This window comes from Camelus ferus, chromosome 7 (assembly GCF_009834535.1).
Source record: "Camelus ferus isolate YT-003-E chromosome 7, BCGSAC_Cfer_1.0, whole genome shotgun sequence".
In the NCBI taxonomy this organism is placed as follows: domain Eukaryota; kingdom Metazoa; phylum Chordata; class Mammalia; order Artiodactyla; family Camelidae; genus Camelus; species Camelus ferus.
Window position 1 is genome coordinate 2512136 of NC_045702.1, and position 16983 is coordinate 2529118.

Below are 16983 nucleotides of genomic sequence, written 5' to 3' on the forward strand. Positions count from 1 at the left end.
CGCTTGGAGAAGTCTGGGGAAAGCTCCCACTGCGGCGATGGGAGGGTCGGGATCCAGGGTCCACAGGCCTGAAGGGGCCAGGGGACGGAAGCTGGGCAGAGCCGCGAGCAGGGAGGGCCTTCGAGGCTGATGTGCAGCCAGTCCTGGGAGAAGGCGCAGGGCAGGGGCCCTCCATCTCGTGCTTCTCCCACGTGTTGCAGTCAGAGAAGCTTCTGTTCTTCTCTGCCTCGAGCAGCACGAGCCCACACGGGGCTCGGTGCGTCACGTGGTGGTGACGTGTTTCCTTGTTCTCTGTTCTCCGCGCTGGCGTCTCGCAGTCTCACCAAGAGGACTCGAGCTCCCGGTGTGAGAAGCTCAGTCCAGGGTCCATTTGTCCGCTCCCTGTGAACTAGAGTCACCTGCAGAGGAAGTTAGCAAGGCGGGAAAAGCGTCGGCAGTGACAGCAGCTCAGCGTGGCAGGTGTGCTCAGAGCCTGGCGAGGCTCGGGAGCAGCCAGGCGCCCAGTGGGACCCCGGTACCGCAGGGACGGGAGCGCCTGCCTCCACCAGAACGCCCTCTGCGCCGGGCTGGGCTCTGCAGGCCTCCCGTCGGCAGCGCAGGTGCTTCCCGTGAGCCTGCGCAGCAGCTCCTCCACTTTATTCTCTCTGGGTCTCAGATGAGGACACCGAGGCAGAGAGGGGAAAGGAACTCTCACAACATGGTGACTGGGTGCTGTGCATCTCCGCAGCCCCCGCAGCTGACCAGGCACCTCCGTGGGACTTGTTCTGCGGGAGAGACAGTGTCTTGCTGGGTCACACGGATGCTAAAGTCAGGGGTGGCGTCACTGCTGCCACAGATGAGCAGAGCAAGTGGAGAGGCTGGTGAGCGAAGGACAAGCGCTCACAGGGACCCACCGTGCGCTCACCACCGGGGGCCGCCATGTGGCTCTGCTCCGACTCTTCCGTGGGGGGAACAACAGGGTCCATGTGGTGGGAGGGGCGACGGGGCCCGACTGGGAGACGGCGTAAGGGAGTCCACGCTACACGCAGAGTCCTGGCTGCACTACGTCAAATAGTGTCCCCCAAAGTCATGTCCATTCATGAGTCTGAACATGATCGTATTTAGAAATAGTCTTTGCAGGGGGGAGGGTCGAGCTCAGTGGTAGAGCGCATGCTTAGCGTGCACGAGGCCCTGGGTTCAATCCCTGGTACCTCCACTTAAAAAAAGAAAAAAGAAAAAAAGAAAGAGTCTTTGCAGACTAAACCAAGTGATGATGAGGTCACACTGAATTCAGGTGGGCATAAACCCAGTATGACTGGTGTCCTGTAACAGAGGGAATTTGGGCACAGATATGCACGTGGGGGAAGGCCATGTGAGCAAGAGACAGGGCTTGAGAGCCAAGGAGCCCCCAGGGTGACAGCCCGAAGCTGGAAGGGGTGAGGGACAGACCCTCTCTTGGAGTCCCAGAAGGAACCAACCCTGCCGACACCTTGATTTTTGATTTTCAGTCTCCAGCACTGAGACCAAAATCCCTATTGTTTTAAGCCCCGGGTTTGCCTGGCCTTGTCGCGGCAGCCTCGGGAAGATGGTGCCCCAGCACACAGTAGGAACTCAGCAAACCCTGTCATTCTTTAAGACAGGAAGAGCCAGGAAACCGGCTGCTGGCACAAGGAACACAAAGGAAGTGTTAGATGCCTTCCAAGGAAGCCGCCAGCTGCAGGACGCACACTCGAGGGCTGGAGAGAGACGGTGGGAGGCGGGAGCCCTGGGCAGTGCCTCCGCGGGGTCTCTGGCTGTGGGCCCCTGGGCTTTATTCAGCCTCGCCTCCCTGGAATTTTGGAAGCTGCCATGTACCAGTTGTGCATTTACAGCGATTGTGGTGCAGGGAAGTCGCTTCCTAAGTCAAATGGGCCTTGAAAGAATTATGGCAGAAATGGGCATTCCTAAGTCCTGGAGACCGAGGACGGTGTGAGGGGTGGAGGCGGCTGCCAGGCTGCCCCTCCCCTAGTCTGCCTGCCAGTCGCCTCTTCTAGGGGACAGCGGGTCAGCCGGGATCCAGAGGGACAGAGGAGGGTCTTTGGAATGCAGGGGTGTGATGCAGGCTTTAGTGGGAGTCAGGTTTTGTGCCTGAGGCAGAGGGAATTCTAACACACACTAGAGCAGAAAGACAGAAACTGCCTGTTAGGTGGCTGCCATCAGCAATACGTAGCAGGCAGGCTCTCAGGGTGTCTCACCTGCTGTGGCCTCATGGACACGCTCCCCAGCTCTCTCTCACACTCACACTCGGATGTACAGATACATCTGCGATCATATATAATTTTCACCGTGATGTTTTTATTTGCAGGGAGCCCTGCAGGCTGGCATCCTTCCTTCTTCTCTGGGTACCTAGTATCTTACACATGCACACACGCGTGACTTACAGATTCACATCCAACAGAAACCGAAACTTAGACAGGCGAGAACCTGTGAGCTTCTTGCTAATCAGGGCAACACCGGATGTACAGTCAGAGAGCGGCAAATAATTAATCGTAATGAAAATTGACGTTGTAAAAATTAAAGTGAGAGGGCTGATGGGGAGGAATTGGTTTGGTTGTCCAACCTCAGGCCTAAAGGGAAATAGATTGCTTTGGAGAATCTTTTAATTAATTTCAGAGTTTCCCTGTTTCTTCTCTGCCAAGTGAGCAGAGTTCCTTTCTCTGCCATCAGGATCTTCTGCAGGAAGAGGGAGGGAGGGGGGTGTTGAATGGGGTCTGGAGCATCCCATCCCGGGAGCCTCCAGAATTCCCCAAGCCCTCCTCCCCCAGCAAGGGAAGCTCAAGGTGGGGGTGATGCAGCCCAAAGAGGGGTCCGTTTTGTAAATTTACTTTCCCTACCTATGAATAAACCAGGAGGGCTACATCATTCATAGCTAAAATAAAAATAGACCTCTACAGCCTGACCAAGTTCAGCCACAGAGCTGCAGCATTAACTTGTATTCTAACAAGATTAAAATATATTTGTCCTGGGGATTAGCATACTTAAGTCCCCTTTCCCCCTTTTAGCGGTGGCAGGGCACTTTGATCTGCCTTGCGTGGCGAGAGCGCGGCTTGGGCCCAGCTATCCGACTGCCAAGTGTGAAATCGGCCTGATGTCATCCTCATTCTTCATCTTTTACATCTTTCACCACTTTAATTATATTTCCGCCACAAAGCTCTGGCGCCTCATTGCATATTCAAGTTGGACTAGGAAGCATTTAAAAAAAAAAAGGTGCGAATGAAATACCCCTGTAGGGGGAAGGTTGGGGGCTGCAAATCTGCCTGGTGTAAAGGCAACAAGCCCCAGCCCTTGGTTTGCCCCCAGCGACATTCTCACCTGCGTGGAAGCGGGCGTCCGCCCTGGCCGCCCTGTGCCGGCCCAGTGCCTCCATTGGAGGCGGGCACAAAGGCCATGGTCACGCCCGTGCGTGTGTTGCGTTGAGAGCCATTGGGATTGTGACTCTGGTGGGTTTGCAGGACATCCATCCTCTGCCGCACTGGTTTTGTTTCCTTGGGGCTCGGGGATTCACAGGGTGAGAGCTCCCTTTGCTGTGTAAAAGCCACCTGCCTCCCAGTGAGGTGACGTGTCACCAGTGAATCTCCCGCTTTGAGGCAGTGTGCAACCACCCCTACCCCCCAGAAAACCTCTACGGTGCACTCAGTGCCCAAAGGGAATGTGTCAGGGTGACCTTTGATCACCTCAAAGGAATCAGACACTTTCATCCTCCATCCAGACTCCGTATTCTGACCTTCTCCCAGAACTGCTTGGAAGCCCAGCCTGCTGGCAGAAGAGGCCTTGACGCCCCCCAGGGAGGGGCCTCCTAATACCTCAACCCCAGGGCAACCAGAGCACCCCCAGGCGGCTTAGTGGGGGCAGGGAGCCACGGCCAGGCCGGGCACCCCTCCGAGGGCACTCGCGTTTGGGGGAGGAAGTGAGCCGCCTGCAGGCATGGCGGGTTCTGACCCTCACCCCCACCCGCCCGGCCCCATTCACACCCCGCTGGGGAGCCTCCGAGACGGGCGTCCCCGGGGCTCTGCAGTCAGGGGCGTTGGGTGTTACTTCCGCAAACAAGCCGGCTAGAATGGAAATGCAGATGGACTTTCTCAGCGTTTGAGAGCAGGTCAGCGCTGGGAAGCGCTCTCCGCGGACTGCCCCTTTGTCTGAGGGTCCCCAGTGTTTCCCACTTTTTTGGTGGGCTACACGCAGGTCAAGGGGCAGTACAGAGTGGGTGCTCACTTTCTGCTTTGGGGGACAATGAAGAGACAACTCTGAGAAGTTTTTTAAAAGGTCCAGATTTACGACCATTTTTAGTTTCAATCATCACTCCTGTGGAAGTGGGAGGTTAACAACACATTGCCTCTTAAATTGAATGATATAATTATAAAATTATCCCCACATAATTACCCCAGGATTATGTGTCATTCTAGTTAGCATGTAATCAAAGCCTGTTACGCTTTTAGCTATAGAAACAGCAATTAATTTAAAAGGGGTACTTAGACCCTTCACTGTTTAGACGAAATAGCTCACCAGTCATTAAGATGCCTACTCACTCTTGGAGGAGGGGCGGGGGCAGGGGGAGCAGGCGCGGGCCGACACGGGCTGGGACACACTGCTAGGGGCAGCTCCGCTCCCAGACCCCCCCACCCCCACCCCGTCCGGTTGGGTGGTCCCGCAGAGGCTCGGTCTCGCTGCTCAGTGTGGTCATTATGGGTTGGAATGGGAAGTGGAATGAGGTATCAAGCTGTTGGGCTGCTCTAGAAACCCAGGGCACAGCATTGTGCTCATTTTTTGAAAAGCCTGGGGAAAAGATCCTGATAGAAGTATGGGTGCAGGTTTGTGAGCCCTGTTACACCAAAGGGCCCTCGTAGCAGTGTTTCAGAAGGTGGGGGGTCGTGATTCTGGAAAGTGCTGCCTAGAGTCCTGCGTGTCCACCAGCGGTGCTCTTTTCCACTTCTCCCTCAGCTCCCATTACTGTTCCACTTTTTACAACCATATGAATATTGTCTCACCTAGTTTACAATTTCCTCTCATTTCCCCCTCTTCCCTAACAACTACATAGATGCCTCGTTGGACGGTAGAAGGTCTACCAGACACAGGCCTTGGGCTGTGCGGGGCACCAGCTGAGCGGAGCACAACTTCTGTCTGCAGAGCGACAGGTCCACTGCCCACTTGGCCAGCCCTATTCTGTGCCAGGAGCCTTCTGTTCATTTCCTCACAAAAACCCCTCACAGGAATCCTGCTAGGTAGGTGTTCCTTCTGCTGGAGGGATGAATGATTGGACTCTGGGGGTGGTAAGTGACACGATAGAGCTTCCGCTGGAGTGCAGGGCTGCCTGGTCACAACTCTGCACCCACACAGCACCGCATTTCTTTCTGTGCCAAGTGATGCTATATAGGTATTTGCGTGAAAGACGTGAAACTTGAGCTGGCTGCAAGCCACCGGGAGGGACCGCAAAGCCTCCGGCGTCTGAACGCGAGCTCAGCCTTCAGCTTTCTCAGCAGGCTCGTCTTGTCCCAACGCACAGCTGCTGGAAGCCAGCAGGTCCACCTTTCATCCCAGAGACTGAAATTTGTTCAATACTCATCCAGATGTTTTGGCATTGCAGGGCGTCGAGACTTAACGCGACAGCCTCCAAGTTATCATGGAAATGGTTTACTGGGGCACTTCCTCGCAGGGAGCAGAGTAGTAGCGCCAGCCTTGGCAGGAGGAAATCTGCAAAAGACCGGGGTTATGCAGTCCTGTCCCCTACTGCCTGGATCTAAAGAAATACCGGCTTTTCCGGATTCACGTTTTGTTGACAGGAGTGAGAGAGTAAAAATCCCCGGGAGAAAGGCTTTGCCTAAAGGGGAAACTCTGACGCACCGTGCCAGGGCCCCCAGTGACGCCAGAGGGCAGGGCCCGGGCCCGGGGAAGTTGGAGGGAAGCGGCCAGTGTGCTGCTGGGAGGGGCGACAGACACAGGAACTGGGCCGCAACTCCTCGCCTCGCGCTTGGCAGCTGGAGCCTGTGATTACCCATCCAAAGAGGAGAGAAATGCGAAGAAAGAAAGGGAAGTTAGTGGAGGGGGTAGAGGTGGGGGGGGGCAACCCCCGGCGCAGAGCCCGACAGTCCCCTTCCAGACAAAGGACTTGGCGGGAGGAGAGAACCCCGAACGCGCTGGCTGAAAGGCGCTAGGCGGCCCCTTCCGCAGGCAGCGCGCTCGGACCGCGCGGCCAACTTTCACAGCTCGACAGATGGGAAGAGCGGCGGCCCGCCCCGATTCTTCCAGACGGTCCGCGCACGCAGTGACCCCCACCCTCCCTCGGCCCCACGGAGGACTCTGGGCTGTGTCAGGGGCACTCCTGCCCGCGTTCCCCACCCCCACCCCGCCGCGCGGGCCGAGCGGCCCACTGGGCCCTCCAGCTCTTCTTCTCTCCCGGGTCTCCGGGGAGACTGGGTTGGGGGCCTCTTTGGGACGCCTTCCAGGCTGAGGGGGTGAAAAGGCGGCCGGGGAGGCAGATCTCGGCTACTCTTTGTTCCGGGCAAAGCGCGGGGCTCAGCCCTGGAAGGAAGGGTGGGGCGGGACAGCCAATGGGGCGAGGAAAGGCGCCCTGGACCCAAGATTCTCCCTTCACAGAAAGCAAGCCATGGCGTCCCGCGGGGTTCCGGGAACCCTACCTCCGCCCGGATGTGCTGCCCAGGCCTGGGGCTGGGGTCCCGCCAAGGGCCGCAAGCCTGGGCCGCACCTGTTCCCCGAGGCTCCCCAAATCCCTCTGCGGGGACCGGGCCAAAGCTGAAGAGGTAGCTGGTCACCCCGCGGCTGAGCAGGAAGCCAGTAACAACGACGGTGGTGACATTAACGCCGCCGTCGTCAGCTTCACAGCCACTCCGGGCGCGGGGGCCGACCGCGCTCCGTTACGTCTCGTGATCAGGAGTCGCTTTAATGAGTGTTACTACATTTAAGGCGATTTCGAGAATGGCCTTTTATTTTCGGTGAGCAAGCGGCATAAGTATAATGAAGCGCTTGAGATTATTAATAAAAACATGAATGGACGGTGCGAGGCTCGCGCAGCCCGACTCACCAGCGTGCGCCCCGGAGCTCACGGCGCCGGCACCACGCGCGCAGGGTCTCCCCAGCGCAGGGCGGCCCGGCCTGCCGCCCGCGAGGTCGTGGGACCCGGCGCCCCGCCCGGCTCGCGGCCGCCCCTCTCCGCACCACCCCAGCCCTCTCGCCTCCTCTTCTTGGGGCCTAGAGGCCTCGCCCTCGGCCCTGATAGGACAGAGAAGCGGCAAGGGGGTCCCCACCCCGAGGCCGGGCCTGGGGCTGCAGCGCGTGCGTGTAGGCGGCGTCGGGGTGCGGGGGTGTTGGGGGAGGTCACTTTCCCCGGAGACCTTGGTCGCCAGTCATTGTGAACCTCCCAGCGGCTCGGCAGCTACGGCCAGGCGAGCGGCAGTCTTCGGTGGAGCCGGGACCTTCCCGGGGGCGCTTGGGGAGCTGCCCGGGCGGGCAGAGACCGAAGAGGTCGGATATTAAACCAGCGGGAGACAGAATGGCTTTGAGCCGAGCCGGAGCGAGCAAACGCGGCCTCCCAGACGGCCCTGCGCGACCGGCGAGGGTATTTGCATATATAGTGCCTGGTGTTTACTGTGCGCGCTATCCGCCTGGGCACACCTGTGCCAGGCGGTCCAGAAGCCCCCATCGATTTACCCTTTTCACTCGAGGGGAAAACAGAAAAGATGGAGCCTTCTTGTTGATCAGACTGGTGTCACCGCGGGGCTCCCCCCTTGTCTCCCCTAAAGAGAGCCCCTAGCCGTTCACTTTGAGCGACCTTCGGGTCTGTGTTGACCCTCGGATTCTGACTCCAGCCCGAGGGGCGCGTGCCCTGTTTATTCGACCCTGTTCGGCAGCCGGTGGAGGAAGGCCCTCCAAGCACCAAGGAATCACGCTGGGTCTCTCGCCCTGCATCTTTGCCGGCGTGCCTGGGATGGCCTCGACCGTCCTCTCGACCGGGGCTCCCGGAAGTCAGCCTAGTCTCTGGACACAGCTTTGCCTGGGCCCCAGGAGGGACACAGCAGGCCTAGGGGTGACAGGCCCGTTCAGCTCAAAGGAGTCAGGACTTCATTTACAAATGTGCCTGCCTCTGAGGAACATTTAGGAAACCCACATCATGCTGGGGGTGGCGGCAGCCACCAATCTGGCAGGGGGCCAGCTGGGCACATCACCCATCTCAGTGCTGTAGGCCGGGTCCAGATCTGAGATACGCAGAGCCATGGAGGTGCAGGTGGAACCCAGGGAAGCCAGACTTCAGAAAGGAGCACCACCTTCTCCGCAGGCCTGACTCTGGTCTCCACTAGCCCCTAGGGATAGCAGCTGGGCACCAAAGTGGCTCTCCATGAGTTATGATCTTGGATTGTAGCTGCTGCATTTTTAAAATGTATTAACTGTCAGAGCAAAACCAGAATCTCAGCATTTGGAAGGTCTAAGGGCTCATTCAGTCCAATCCCCTACCAGAGGGGGTAAAAAAACGCAAAAGAAAAACTCTTATGCCACTGTAGGCCTATTGTCTGCTTGCATGCCTCTGAGGACGGGGAACTCATTATCTTACAAAGCCATACATTGCCCCTAAACTGTGCTATGATTTGCAAACAGATTAAAAAATAAACAAAAATGATTGCTTAATGTTGCTATGTTGTCTTTTTATTAAAAAGAGAGAGAGAGGCCAACTGATTAACATAAGTTGTGCTAGTGGGTTTTTGTCTTTGGGAACCCTGATAACTGTGGTGAGGGGTGGCTAAGGAAGACTCTGGGGATGGCCTGTGTGATCAGGTTTCATTAACGCTCCTGGAAACTGGCAGCTGGAGCTCCAGAGCCTCTGCCTTGAGGCCCCAGGATGTGTCTTTGCAAAACCCTGGAGGAGCCTAGCTTCTGCCGGGAGGCCCAGCATCCTCCCACTGGGGAAGTTATTGTGGAACCGAAAACTGCCTAAAAGGTTGCTTTCGGAACAGATGATCCTCTAGTCTCTGAGTTTATTTTAGTGGGAGAAGAAAACTTTTTTTTTTCCAAGAAAGTTGGGAAATAGAGCAGTTGGGTGTGCAGGGCGCACGTCGGCTGTCCTGCATGGCTATGTGGGTTGTGGATCCTGAGCTTGAAAATCCCAAACATTTCCAGCGGAGGCATCCAGTCGGCTCCCACAAATCTGGTCCTTTCCTCTCCATCTGCCTTGGGATGCTGTTCAGTCTTTTGCTTTGGGGGGTAACGACAACAAAACATGAGAGAGAAGAGCCTCTTTGTCTCAGGTCAAGTGGAAGTTCGTCTCCATGGGGTGGGGTCAGGCAGGGGAGAGGGCGGTGAGAGCCGCTGTCCCAGGCTCAGGAGCAGTGAGGGGGACGGAGACCTGTTGTGTTCTGCAGGATTTTAAATGTTAATTCAACGGAATAGCACCATACTTTGGAGCACTTCCTTCTGGTAAAGAAATGTGTGCTTGAGTTACTTTGGTTGTTCTGTGCTCACATATGAGATACCCAAAGTTTCTCCATCATTTAAAAAAAAAATTACTCCTCTGGAAACAAAGGTAGGCATGTGCGTACCTGCTCTGGTTGAGGCAAAGGTGTGGGCACCGGAGCGCTGGGGCGATGCCCAGGGCAGTTCAGCTGGACTCAAACACACTTAGAAAAATTAGTCATTTCACCTTGGACATCCAATATTTTACAATAAAGCGGGGTTTTTTTAATTATGTAACTTTCAAGAAGTTAAACACACAAAAATGCAGGGGTGGGGGGATGTTCACAATTTTGATAACCACAGTTGTAAATAGAAACATTCATTTCTCATAAGATTATAAATATCTGATACTGGAACTGTAAAATGCACATGTTTTGTAAACTAAAAAATAAAAACATAAAAATAAAAAACCAAAAAGCTTTGCTTCCTGCTAAAAAGGCATGTCATCTCATTGAGTTTCCTAAGCAGCAGATGGTTATTCACAGAATTTTAAATTACAACTTTTGTTTTTATAGTTTTTTAAAAAGGTTTACACTAGTATATACAAAGTGAAACTGCTATTGAAGTGAAATCGAGAGGTTTAAGGCAGAGAGAGAGAAGTTCCACCCTCAGTCCTCGGGGGACAGCCGCGGCTCCTGGCTCAGCCCCGGGCACAACTGCTGGGCTGTCCCGGTGCAGACAGACGTTCGGACACAATTCTTTTTCCATACAGTAAACAGAAGACAGCGTGGAGTCATATATAGATAGATAGATAATGTGTTTGTTTATATATATGTACTTGGTGGGGGATATATTGAATATATTTAATTTACACTGTACCACACCTTCAAAAAATAAAATGTATATTTAAAAAAAAAACAAGAAAAGACAAAAAGTGATAAGAAATGATTATTTACACACTTTCTTCCTTCCTCTAGATCCTGGAGAATTCTGAGTTCCTTTATAAGTCAAGGTAGCCACATGTTCCAGAACTGTGGACTCATGCATCTGCTTGTGTGTATGTGTGTGAGAGCATATCTATACAATGTATGCAGACACACATGCACACATATTTACCTTGAAAGAATGCAATCTATAGCAGAGGTGGCCACTTGAAAAAAAGAAAGAAAAAGAAAAGGAAGAAAAACAAAAAAGGAAAGGAAGGAAATGCCAGCTCCCTCTTGAGGCCTCTGCTGGTTGGAAGCTGTGTTTCTGGGGCCAGGCGGGCACCCACATGGCCAGTGGAGCAGCCAGGATGCTCTGGGCCCAGGCTGAGCCCACTTGCCCGGCCCCGGCCCCTCGGCCCGGAGCCCCGGAGGCGGGAGAGCTGACGCTGGCGCAGGCAGACAGAGCACAGGGACAGGGGAGAGTGACACAGACACAGATGGAAGGACGTGGGGAGGCACAAGCCAGGCCTCAACGAGGAGGAGGATAGGGTGGGAGGAAGGGAGGAGGGGAGCCGGCCGTGGGCCCCTAGCCCAAGGCAGGCCCTGGTGTCAGGGTGTCACTCCTCAGGCCAAGCCTCCGCACTCCCCCAAGGACCCCCGGCAGTCCCCTCGCCCCACCAGGGCCCTTTCTCTGCTGCTGGTGAGGCTCGGAATGTGGGCCCTCCCACTGTCCTCACCAAGCCCACACAAACAAAGTGGCAGAACTCATAGGCCAAATAGGAGCTATTTATTCGGTTCACAGTTGTGTGAAATGCAGCAATAAAAATCTTTGGACTTCAGCAAGTTGTTTTAATTTTTTTTCTTCTTTTGAAATTAAAAAAAAAAAAGTGTCCAATGTCCCATAATGGAGCTTAGGGGATTAAAAAAAAGATGAAACCCTAAGCAGCTCCCTTTGCAAAAAGAAAATCATAAAATTAGCATAATCTCATAAACACAAAAAAACTCAAAAATATTTTATAGTCAGATATTTGGGATTTTATACCTCCTGTAAATTATATATACATAGAATATTGCAGAACCATCGCTAATACACGAGATTTTCACTATTAATGCTGGTATAATCTTTATACACTGGCCCTTTATTTATGATTTTAAATTATTGCATTGTTTAGCTCGCACCGAGACCGGGCCTGCGCCCGCCCCCCTACTCGCTGTCCGACTTGCCCTCCTTGGCGGCGGTGGAGTGGTTGTACAGGCCCTGCGCCATCAGGTGCACAGCCAGCGTGTTCTTGTTGCCTGTGGCCTTCTTGATCTTGGCACGCTTGTTCTGGAACCAAATCTTGATCTGCGACTCGTTGAGGCTGAGCTCCTGCGCCAGGCTCTGGCGCCGCTGCTCCGTCAGGTACCTGTTGGTCTGGAACTCGGCCTTGAGCCTCTGCAGCTGCTCTGCAGTGAAGGCTGTGCGAGGCCGCTTGTCCTCTTTGTTGGGGTTCTTCTTCTTTGGTTTGCGTGACCTGGGACCTAGGTGGGCGCGGTGGACAGAAAGAAAGCGGGTTAGGAGGGCTCCGGCCGGCCTGCTTCCTCAGGTGCGTCACACCGCAGGCCAGGGAGGAGGCCGAGGCCGGGAGGGAAGAGGCTGCCCACGGCCAGCCGCTGACCTGGAGGAGAGTCAGGCTGGCCTTGAGACTGGGCAGGGCTCCCCGCTACCTCTGGGACCCTCCCCTGGGGAGTGAGGTGTTGGGCCCAGGAGGTGAGGGGCTGAGAGTAGGGTAAAGGGCAGGCTTAGTGAGAAAGTCTGCAAATAAAAGGAAAACTCCCACAGGAAAGTAAAAAGCCGAAACTTCGTGGCCAGGCTCTTTCTCACCGTCTCTGAGGGTCTGTCCAGGACAGGACAGGGTAGGGGTAGGTGCTGGGAGAGATGTGAGGGGGAAAGATTGGAGGAGGGGAGGGGCAGCCAGAGTAGCAGGAAGAGCCATGGCAGGGTGTGAGGGACCCCCACAGGGGACATCCCACAGGTCCCAAGGGCTGTGGGAGCCAAGGTCAGGTGAATTCTGAGAACAGGACAGGTCTGGAGGTCTGCCCCCCTCCACTAGCCCTGTGGACCCAAGTCCATTGTTTCCTTTAAGGACAGGAAGGAGCACACATGATCTTTCCTGGGTGGGGAAGGAGCTCTGAGTTTCCCACCCCTTCCCCCACCAAGTCTCCTCAGTCCCTTGTCCAGGAGAGGGGACACAGTGCCTGCCTGGGAGCCAAGGAGGCCGCTGAGGGACCTAGCTGACCTTGGGCACAAGGTTCACACTTCCGACCTCCCACCCCCACCTCCTGTGGCTGGGCTGCCCCAGGCTACTTGAGGTTGGTTTGGGACAGTGGTGATAAGGCTCCAAGGACCCAACCATCGGAAAAGGCCCAAGAAAGGAGAGCAGAGGGAAGGGGGCCAAGTGCATTCTTTTTATTGGTTTCTGGAAGTTCAGCCCCTAAGGAGGTCTGTGAGGGAAGAGGCTGGTGGGGGAGGGAGTTGCTACTGCCTGTCTGGGTTTCTTAATCTGGGAAATAAGTGCATTAACTTTGGGGGGCTCCTGGCCCCAGTTTCTTACAGGGCGCCCCAGGCGGGAGGCTGTAGAAGGTTATACCTCCGGCAGCCAGAGCACCCAGGTCCCCGCCCCACACACCCCCAACCAACTCTGCAGGGTCAGGGGGCTGCTAGGCCACTAGCTGGGAACCACCCCCCACCACCAGGACCCGGATCAGGAGGGTGGACTGGCATCCCGGATGGTACGCAGGCCCCAGGGGCGCCGAGAACAACCCTCCCCCGCCGATCGGGCCTTGTGCTCTCTCCCCAAGGCACGATCGGGAAGAGGGGGCTGTGCGCGCGGCAGAGGGGGCGCCACGGGGTGCTGGGCTCTAACTCCTGGCCTTTTCGATTCTCAAGCACGCCCACGCTCACACCCCCCCCCCCACGCGCACCGTCCCCGCTCGCGCGCAGTCACCGCGGCGCACACACGGAGGGCGCCGGCTCTTATCCGGGGGTTGCGGATCCCGGGGTGGCGGCCCGTCTCCCGGGGCACGCGCGGAGCGGGAAGGAGGCTCTGGGAGGCCTCGACAGGCCCCAGGAGGCCCCGCACGGGCTCGGACCCCACCACAGCCTCGTGGGGCAGGAGCCGGTTCTCCATCTCCACTCGCTCCCTCCCCGGAGAAGCGCGCTCCCCACCCCCTAAACCCCTCTGGTCCTGGGGCGTTTGCACACAAGAATCAGCCTACAGAAAGACACGAACCAGTTTAAGGAAAGAAAATCTCCCTAAAATCAGAATTTTTAATTCTTTTTCTTTCATGATTTAAAAAAAAAAAAAGCACTTAAGAAGTCTCGGTAAAAGGGCCAAACCTCCGCAAGAAAACTGTACGTTGCTTCTTTCTCAAACGTCAAGAAACATGAATCTTATCTTCCTGGGGTTTTTTTGTTTTGTTTTGGTTTGGTTTTTTTTTTTTTTTTTTTTTTTTTGCTAAATCCAGGAAGACAAGCAACCGAGCCAGGCTCGGCTGCCGCGGGCCACTGGGGCCTGGCTCAGCAGCAACTCCGGCGCCGCACAAAGCCGGCCGAGGCTCCTCGCCGGCCGCATTGTGAGCCTATATGTTAATTAAATATTAACAAAGGAGAGAGGCGAGAACAATGGAGCAAATTTCAGATCTAGCTGGAGAAATGTGGATTTCATCAAAGATACATGCACGCCATTTCTGCGGAAAGGCGACCAAGGGGTGACTTAGCTGTGCGGTGAACTGGGTAAACGACCTGGGCAAAACAGTTGAGGGTTCGGGGGCAGAGGGGGTCCGCTGCCAGCTTGGGAACAAATGGAGTCCTCGCCTAATGGCGGTTCACAGCCGCAGCCCCACATTTACTGCCACTGATGGTTTCTACAGGGACATGGACTTCGCTTTTTAAAATAACAGATCTATGAAAAACACGCCCAGAAGCTCTGCACACCCCTGTGGGCTCCTCCCGAACCCCCTCTGAATTGTGCCCCTTCCGATGCAGATCTGCCCCACGAAGGCTCTGGGAAAGGTTCTTTCTATTTGGGGATTGCAGGCCTCTCTCCTCCAAGCTATGTGCCTGTCAGCTTGGCAAATAAAACCAGGCACAGGGCAAAGGGCACCTCTGTTTCTATCCCTTCCCTTCCCGGATCCCCTCATGACCCCCTCATCAGCCCCAGTTGAGGGAGAGCCACCAGCCTTGCTTTCTTCCCTGGTTACATCTGGGATAACTGGGTCTTAGGGTGAGTCTAGGTCTGGAGTGGGCTGGGCGTGTGTCCCGAGTCTGGACTGAGTTGGAAGGACGTGGAGAAGGGGCTGAGAGTGTAAGCTGGGCCTATCTTCCAGCCACCACCTTTCCCACCGAATAAACTCCAGCCAGGGGAGGGGTGGGCTACGGCTTCGAGGCCCCAAAAGGCAAGAGAGGAAGGAGGTCCTAGTGCTTCTGCTGTTCTAAGAAGTCTGTACCCTCTCTCCTCCTGCCGCTGCCCGGTCAGCGTCAGCCGCACACAATGTCGCTGTGTGTGTCTTTGTGTTGGGGAGAAGGATCCTGGTGTCTTCCTCCTCGGGTAAGTTCCCGCGCCAGCGCTGCCCCGCCACCCCGCGACGGGCCAGGACGCGGGTCCCCAGGGCTCACCTGAAGAAGGCCGGTCCGAGTAGCGCGTGCAGTAGACCCAAGCCGGCCAGAGCATGGGCTGCGCGCCCAGGTTGGCGCTGGCCTGCGAGCTGTCCGAGTCCGAGCTCACCGACAGGTCGCCGCCGCCCAAGCCGCGGGCCTTGAGAGCCCCGTCCAGGGGGCCCCCGGGGTCTCCACTTTTCTTGGCGCCGCTGTGTAGCGAGAGAGCCTTGGAGCCGCCTTCGCCGTCACCCGGAGAGTCACCACCGCCACTGCCGGGCAGCGGCCCGCCTGCACCAGGCGCGCAGGGCGCGTTCTGCCGGGACTCCCGGCCGGACACTAGGAGCTGCTCGGCGCCGCCTGCGCCGCCGCCTCCCTCCGCACCGCCCGCGCCGCCTTCACCGCCGGCTGCGCTGCCTCTGCCTCCTCCTGCGCCAGCACAGCATGTCCCCGAGTCCTTTCTCCGGCCGAACTCGGGCCGCAGGATGTTGTCGATGAAGAAGTTGGTGATGCGATGTGGATGCTGATGGTTGCCTGGCGCCTGCAGGACCGCGGGCAGCATCAGAGCCCGCCGGCGGCCAGTGTCCACGTCGCCCGGGCTGCTGCCGCCGCCAGAGCCGCCGTTGGGGCTGGATTCCGGCTGCCGCTGCCCGTCCACCGCTGCCGCCGCTTCGCTGGGCTTGGGGTCATTCTCCTCCATGCTGTTCACAACAAATCCCAAATTGTTTCTCCTGGGACACCCTTCAGTCAGCCTTCCGCCCGCCCGCTCTGCACACGGAGACTCTCACGGCCAGCCCGTGCTCTACCCCGCCGAGTCTTCCGAGGGCGTGAGCGGCAGCCGCAGCCAGGGCTGCGGTCCTACAAGTCTCAGGCCAAGCTCAGAGCAGAGCCACGTTCCAATCCACGAGTCAATACAAGAGTCGCCCGGCGCTCAGATGCCGGGAGATTCAAAAGAGTCTGGTCCTCGCCTTTGCAGCGCGCCCGGGCGCTAGAGAGTCACAATGGTCCAGTGTGGACGGGGGGCGCCTCCAGGCTCCGCGCTCCTCTCCACGTCCCGCTGCCTCCGGCTCCCGCGTCGCAGCCACGGCCGCCCGGGGCTGGAGCTCCGTGCATGCAGGCAGCTCGCTCCCCCGTGCTCACACCCGCCCGGGCCCGCTCCGGCGGCCGCCGCCGCCGCCGCCCGGCCGCCCCCGCCCGCGCGCCCGGGCCGGCCCTCGAGGGTGCGGGGCGCGAGCGGTCAGCGCGCCTGCCGCCGCCAGCACGCACATGGAGGCCCGCGGGCCCGCGCTGCGCTCGGCCGGCCTCGGGGCCCTCTCTGCGCGACCGCCGCCCCGCTGCGGGCTGGGGCGCCCCACCCGCGTGCGGCCGCGCCCCCGCCGAGCCCCGCCGAGCCCTGCGACCCGAGTCGCATGGGTGAGCGGCGGGGGAGCGGGCCGGGCCGGGCTGGGCCGCCCGCGCTCCCTCGCCGTCTGCGCGCCCTCGCCGCCTCGGCCTCCGCGCGGGCTCGGAAATTTCCAGGCCACTTAGCACAACCTGAGACACTTTGACTCTGGATTTTTGTTCTTATTTTTAACAGCCCCCTCGAGTGACGTCGCGGGCCGGTCTCCTGGACACGTGCGTCGGGCCAATGGCCGCGGCGCCGCGCGCCCACGTGACGCGCCGGCGGCCGCTCAGTGACAGGAGCCTCCTGCCGCCCCTCCCCCCCGCCACCGCCCCTCCCCCCCTTAAAGCGGCCGCGTCCTTGCGCTCCGGGTGCGGGAGCCCGAACTGGCGAGACCGCGACCGCGTCCCCTGCGCTCGCTCGCGTTTTCCCCGTCGCTTCTCGGCTCAGGGATCTGAGGAACCCCCGCGAGAGCCCCGCCAGGTCACCCTGGCGTGCAGACGTGGGCAAGCGCTGGAAGATTGCTATTTTTTAAACATTTCCATATTGTTTACCGTGGGGAAAAATCCCACAATTCCTTGCACAAAAATGCATAAATAACATTAAATGAGCTGCCGAGATACAAA

At 57.4% G+C, this 16983-nt stretch overlaps 1 protein-coding gene across 1 annotated transcript; it reads right to left on the reverse strand.

Annotated features, from left to right (window-relative positions):
* Positions 1 to 11105: 11105 nt before the first annotated feature.
* EN2 (engrailed homeobox 2) lies at positions 11106 to 16139 on the reverse strand. Its single transcript, XM_032484375.1, has 2 exons — positions 14998 to 16139; positions 11106 to 11861 (listed from the first exon to the last, which is right to left on the reverse strand). Exons 1-2 carry the CDS (start codon positions 15674 to 15676, stop codon positions 11545 to 11547), a joined length of 996 nt encoding a protein of 331 aa, XP_032340266.1. The 5' UTR covers positions 15677 to 16139; the 3' UTR covers positions 11106 to 11544.
* Between the last annotated feature and the right edge of the window lie 844 nt (positions 16140 to 16983).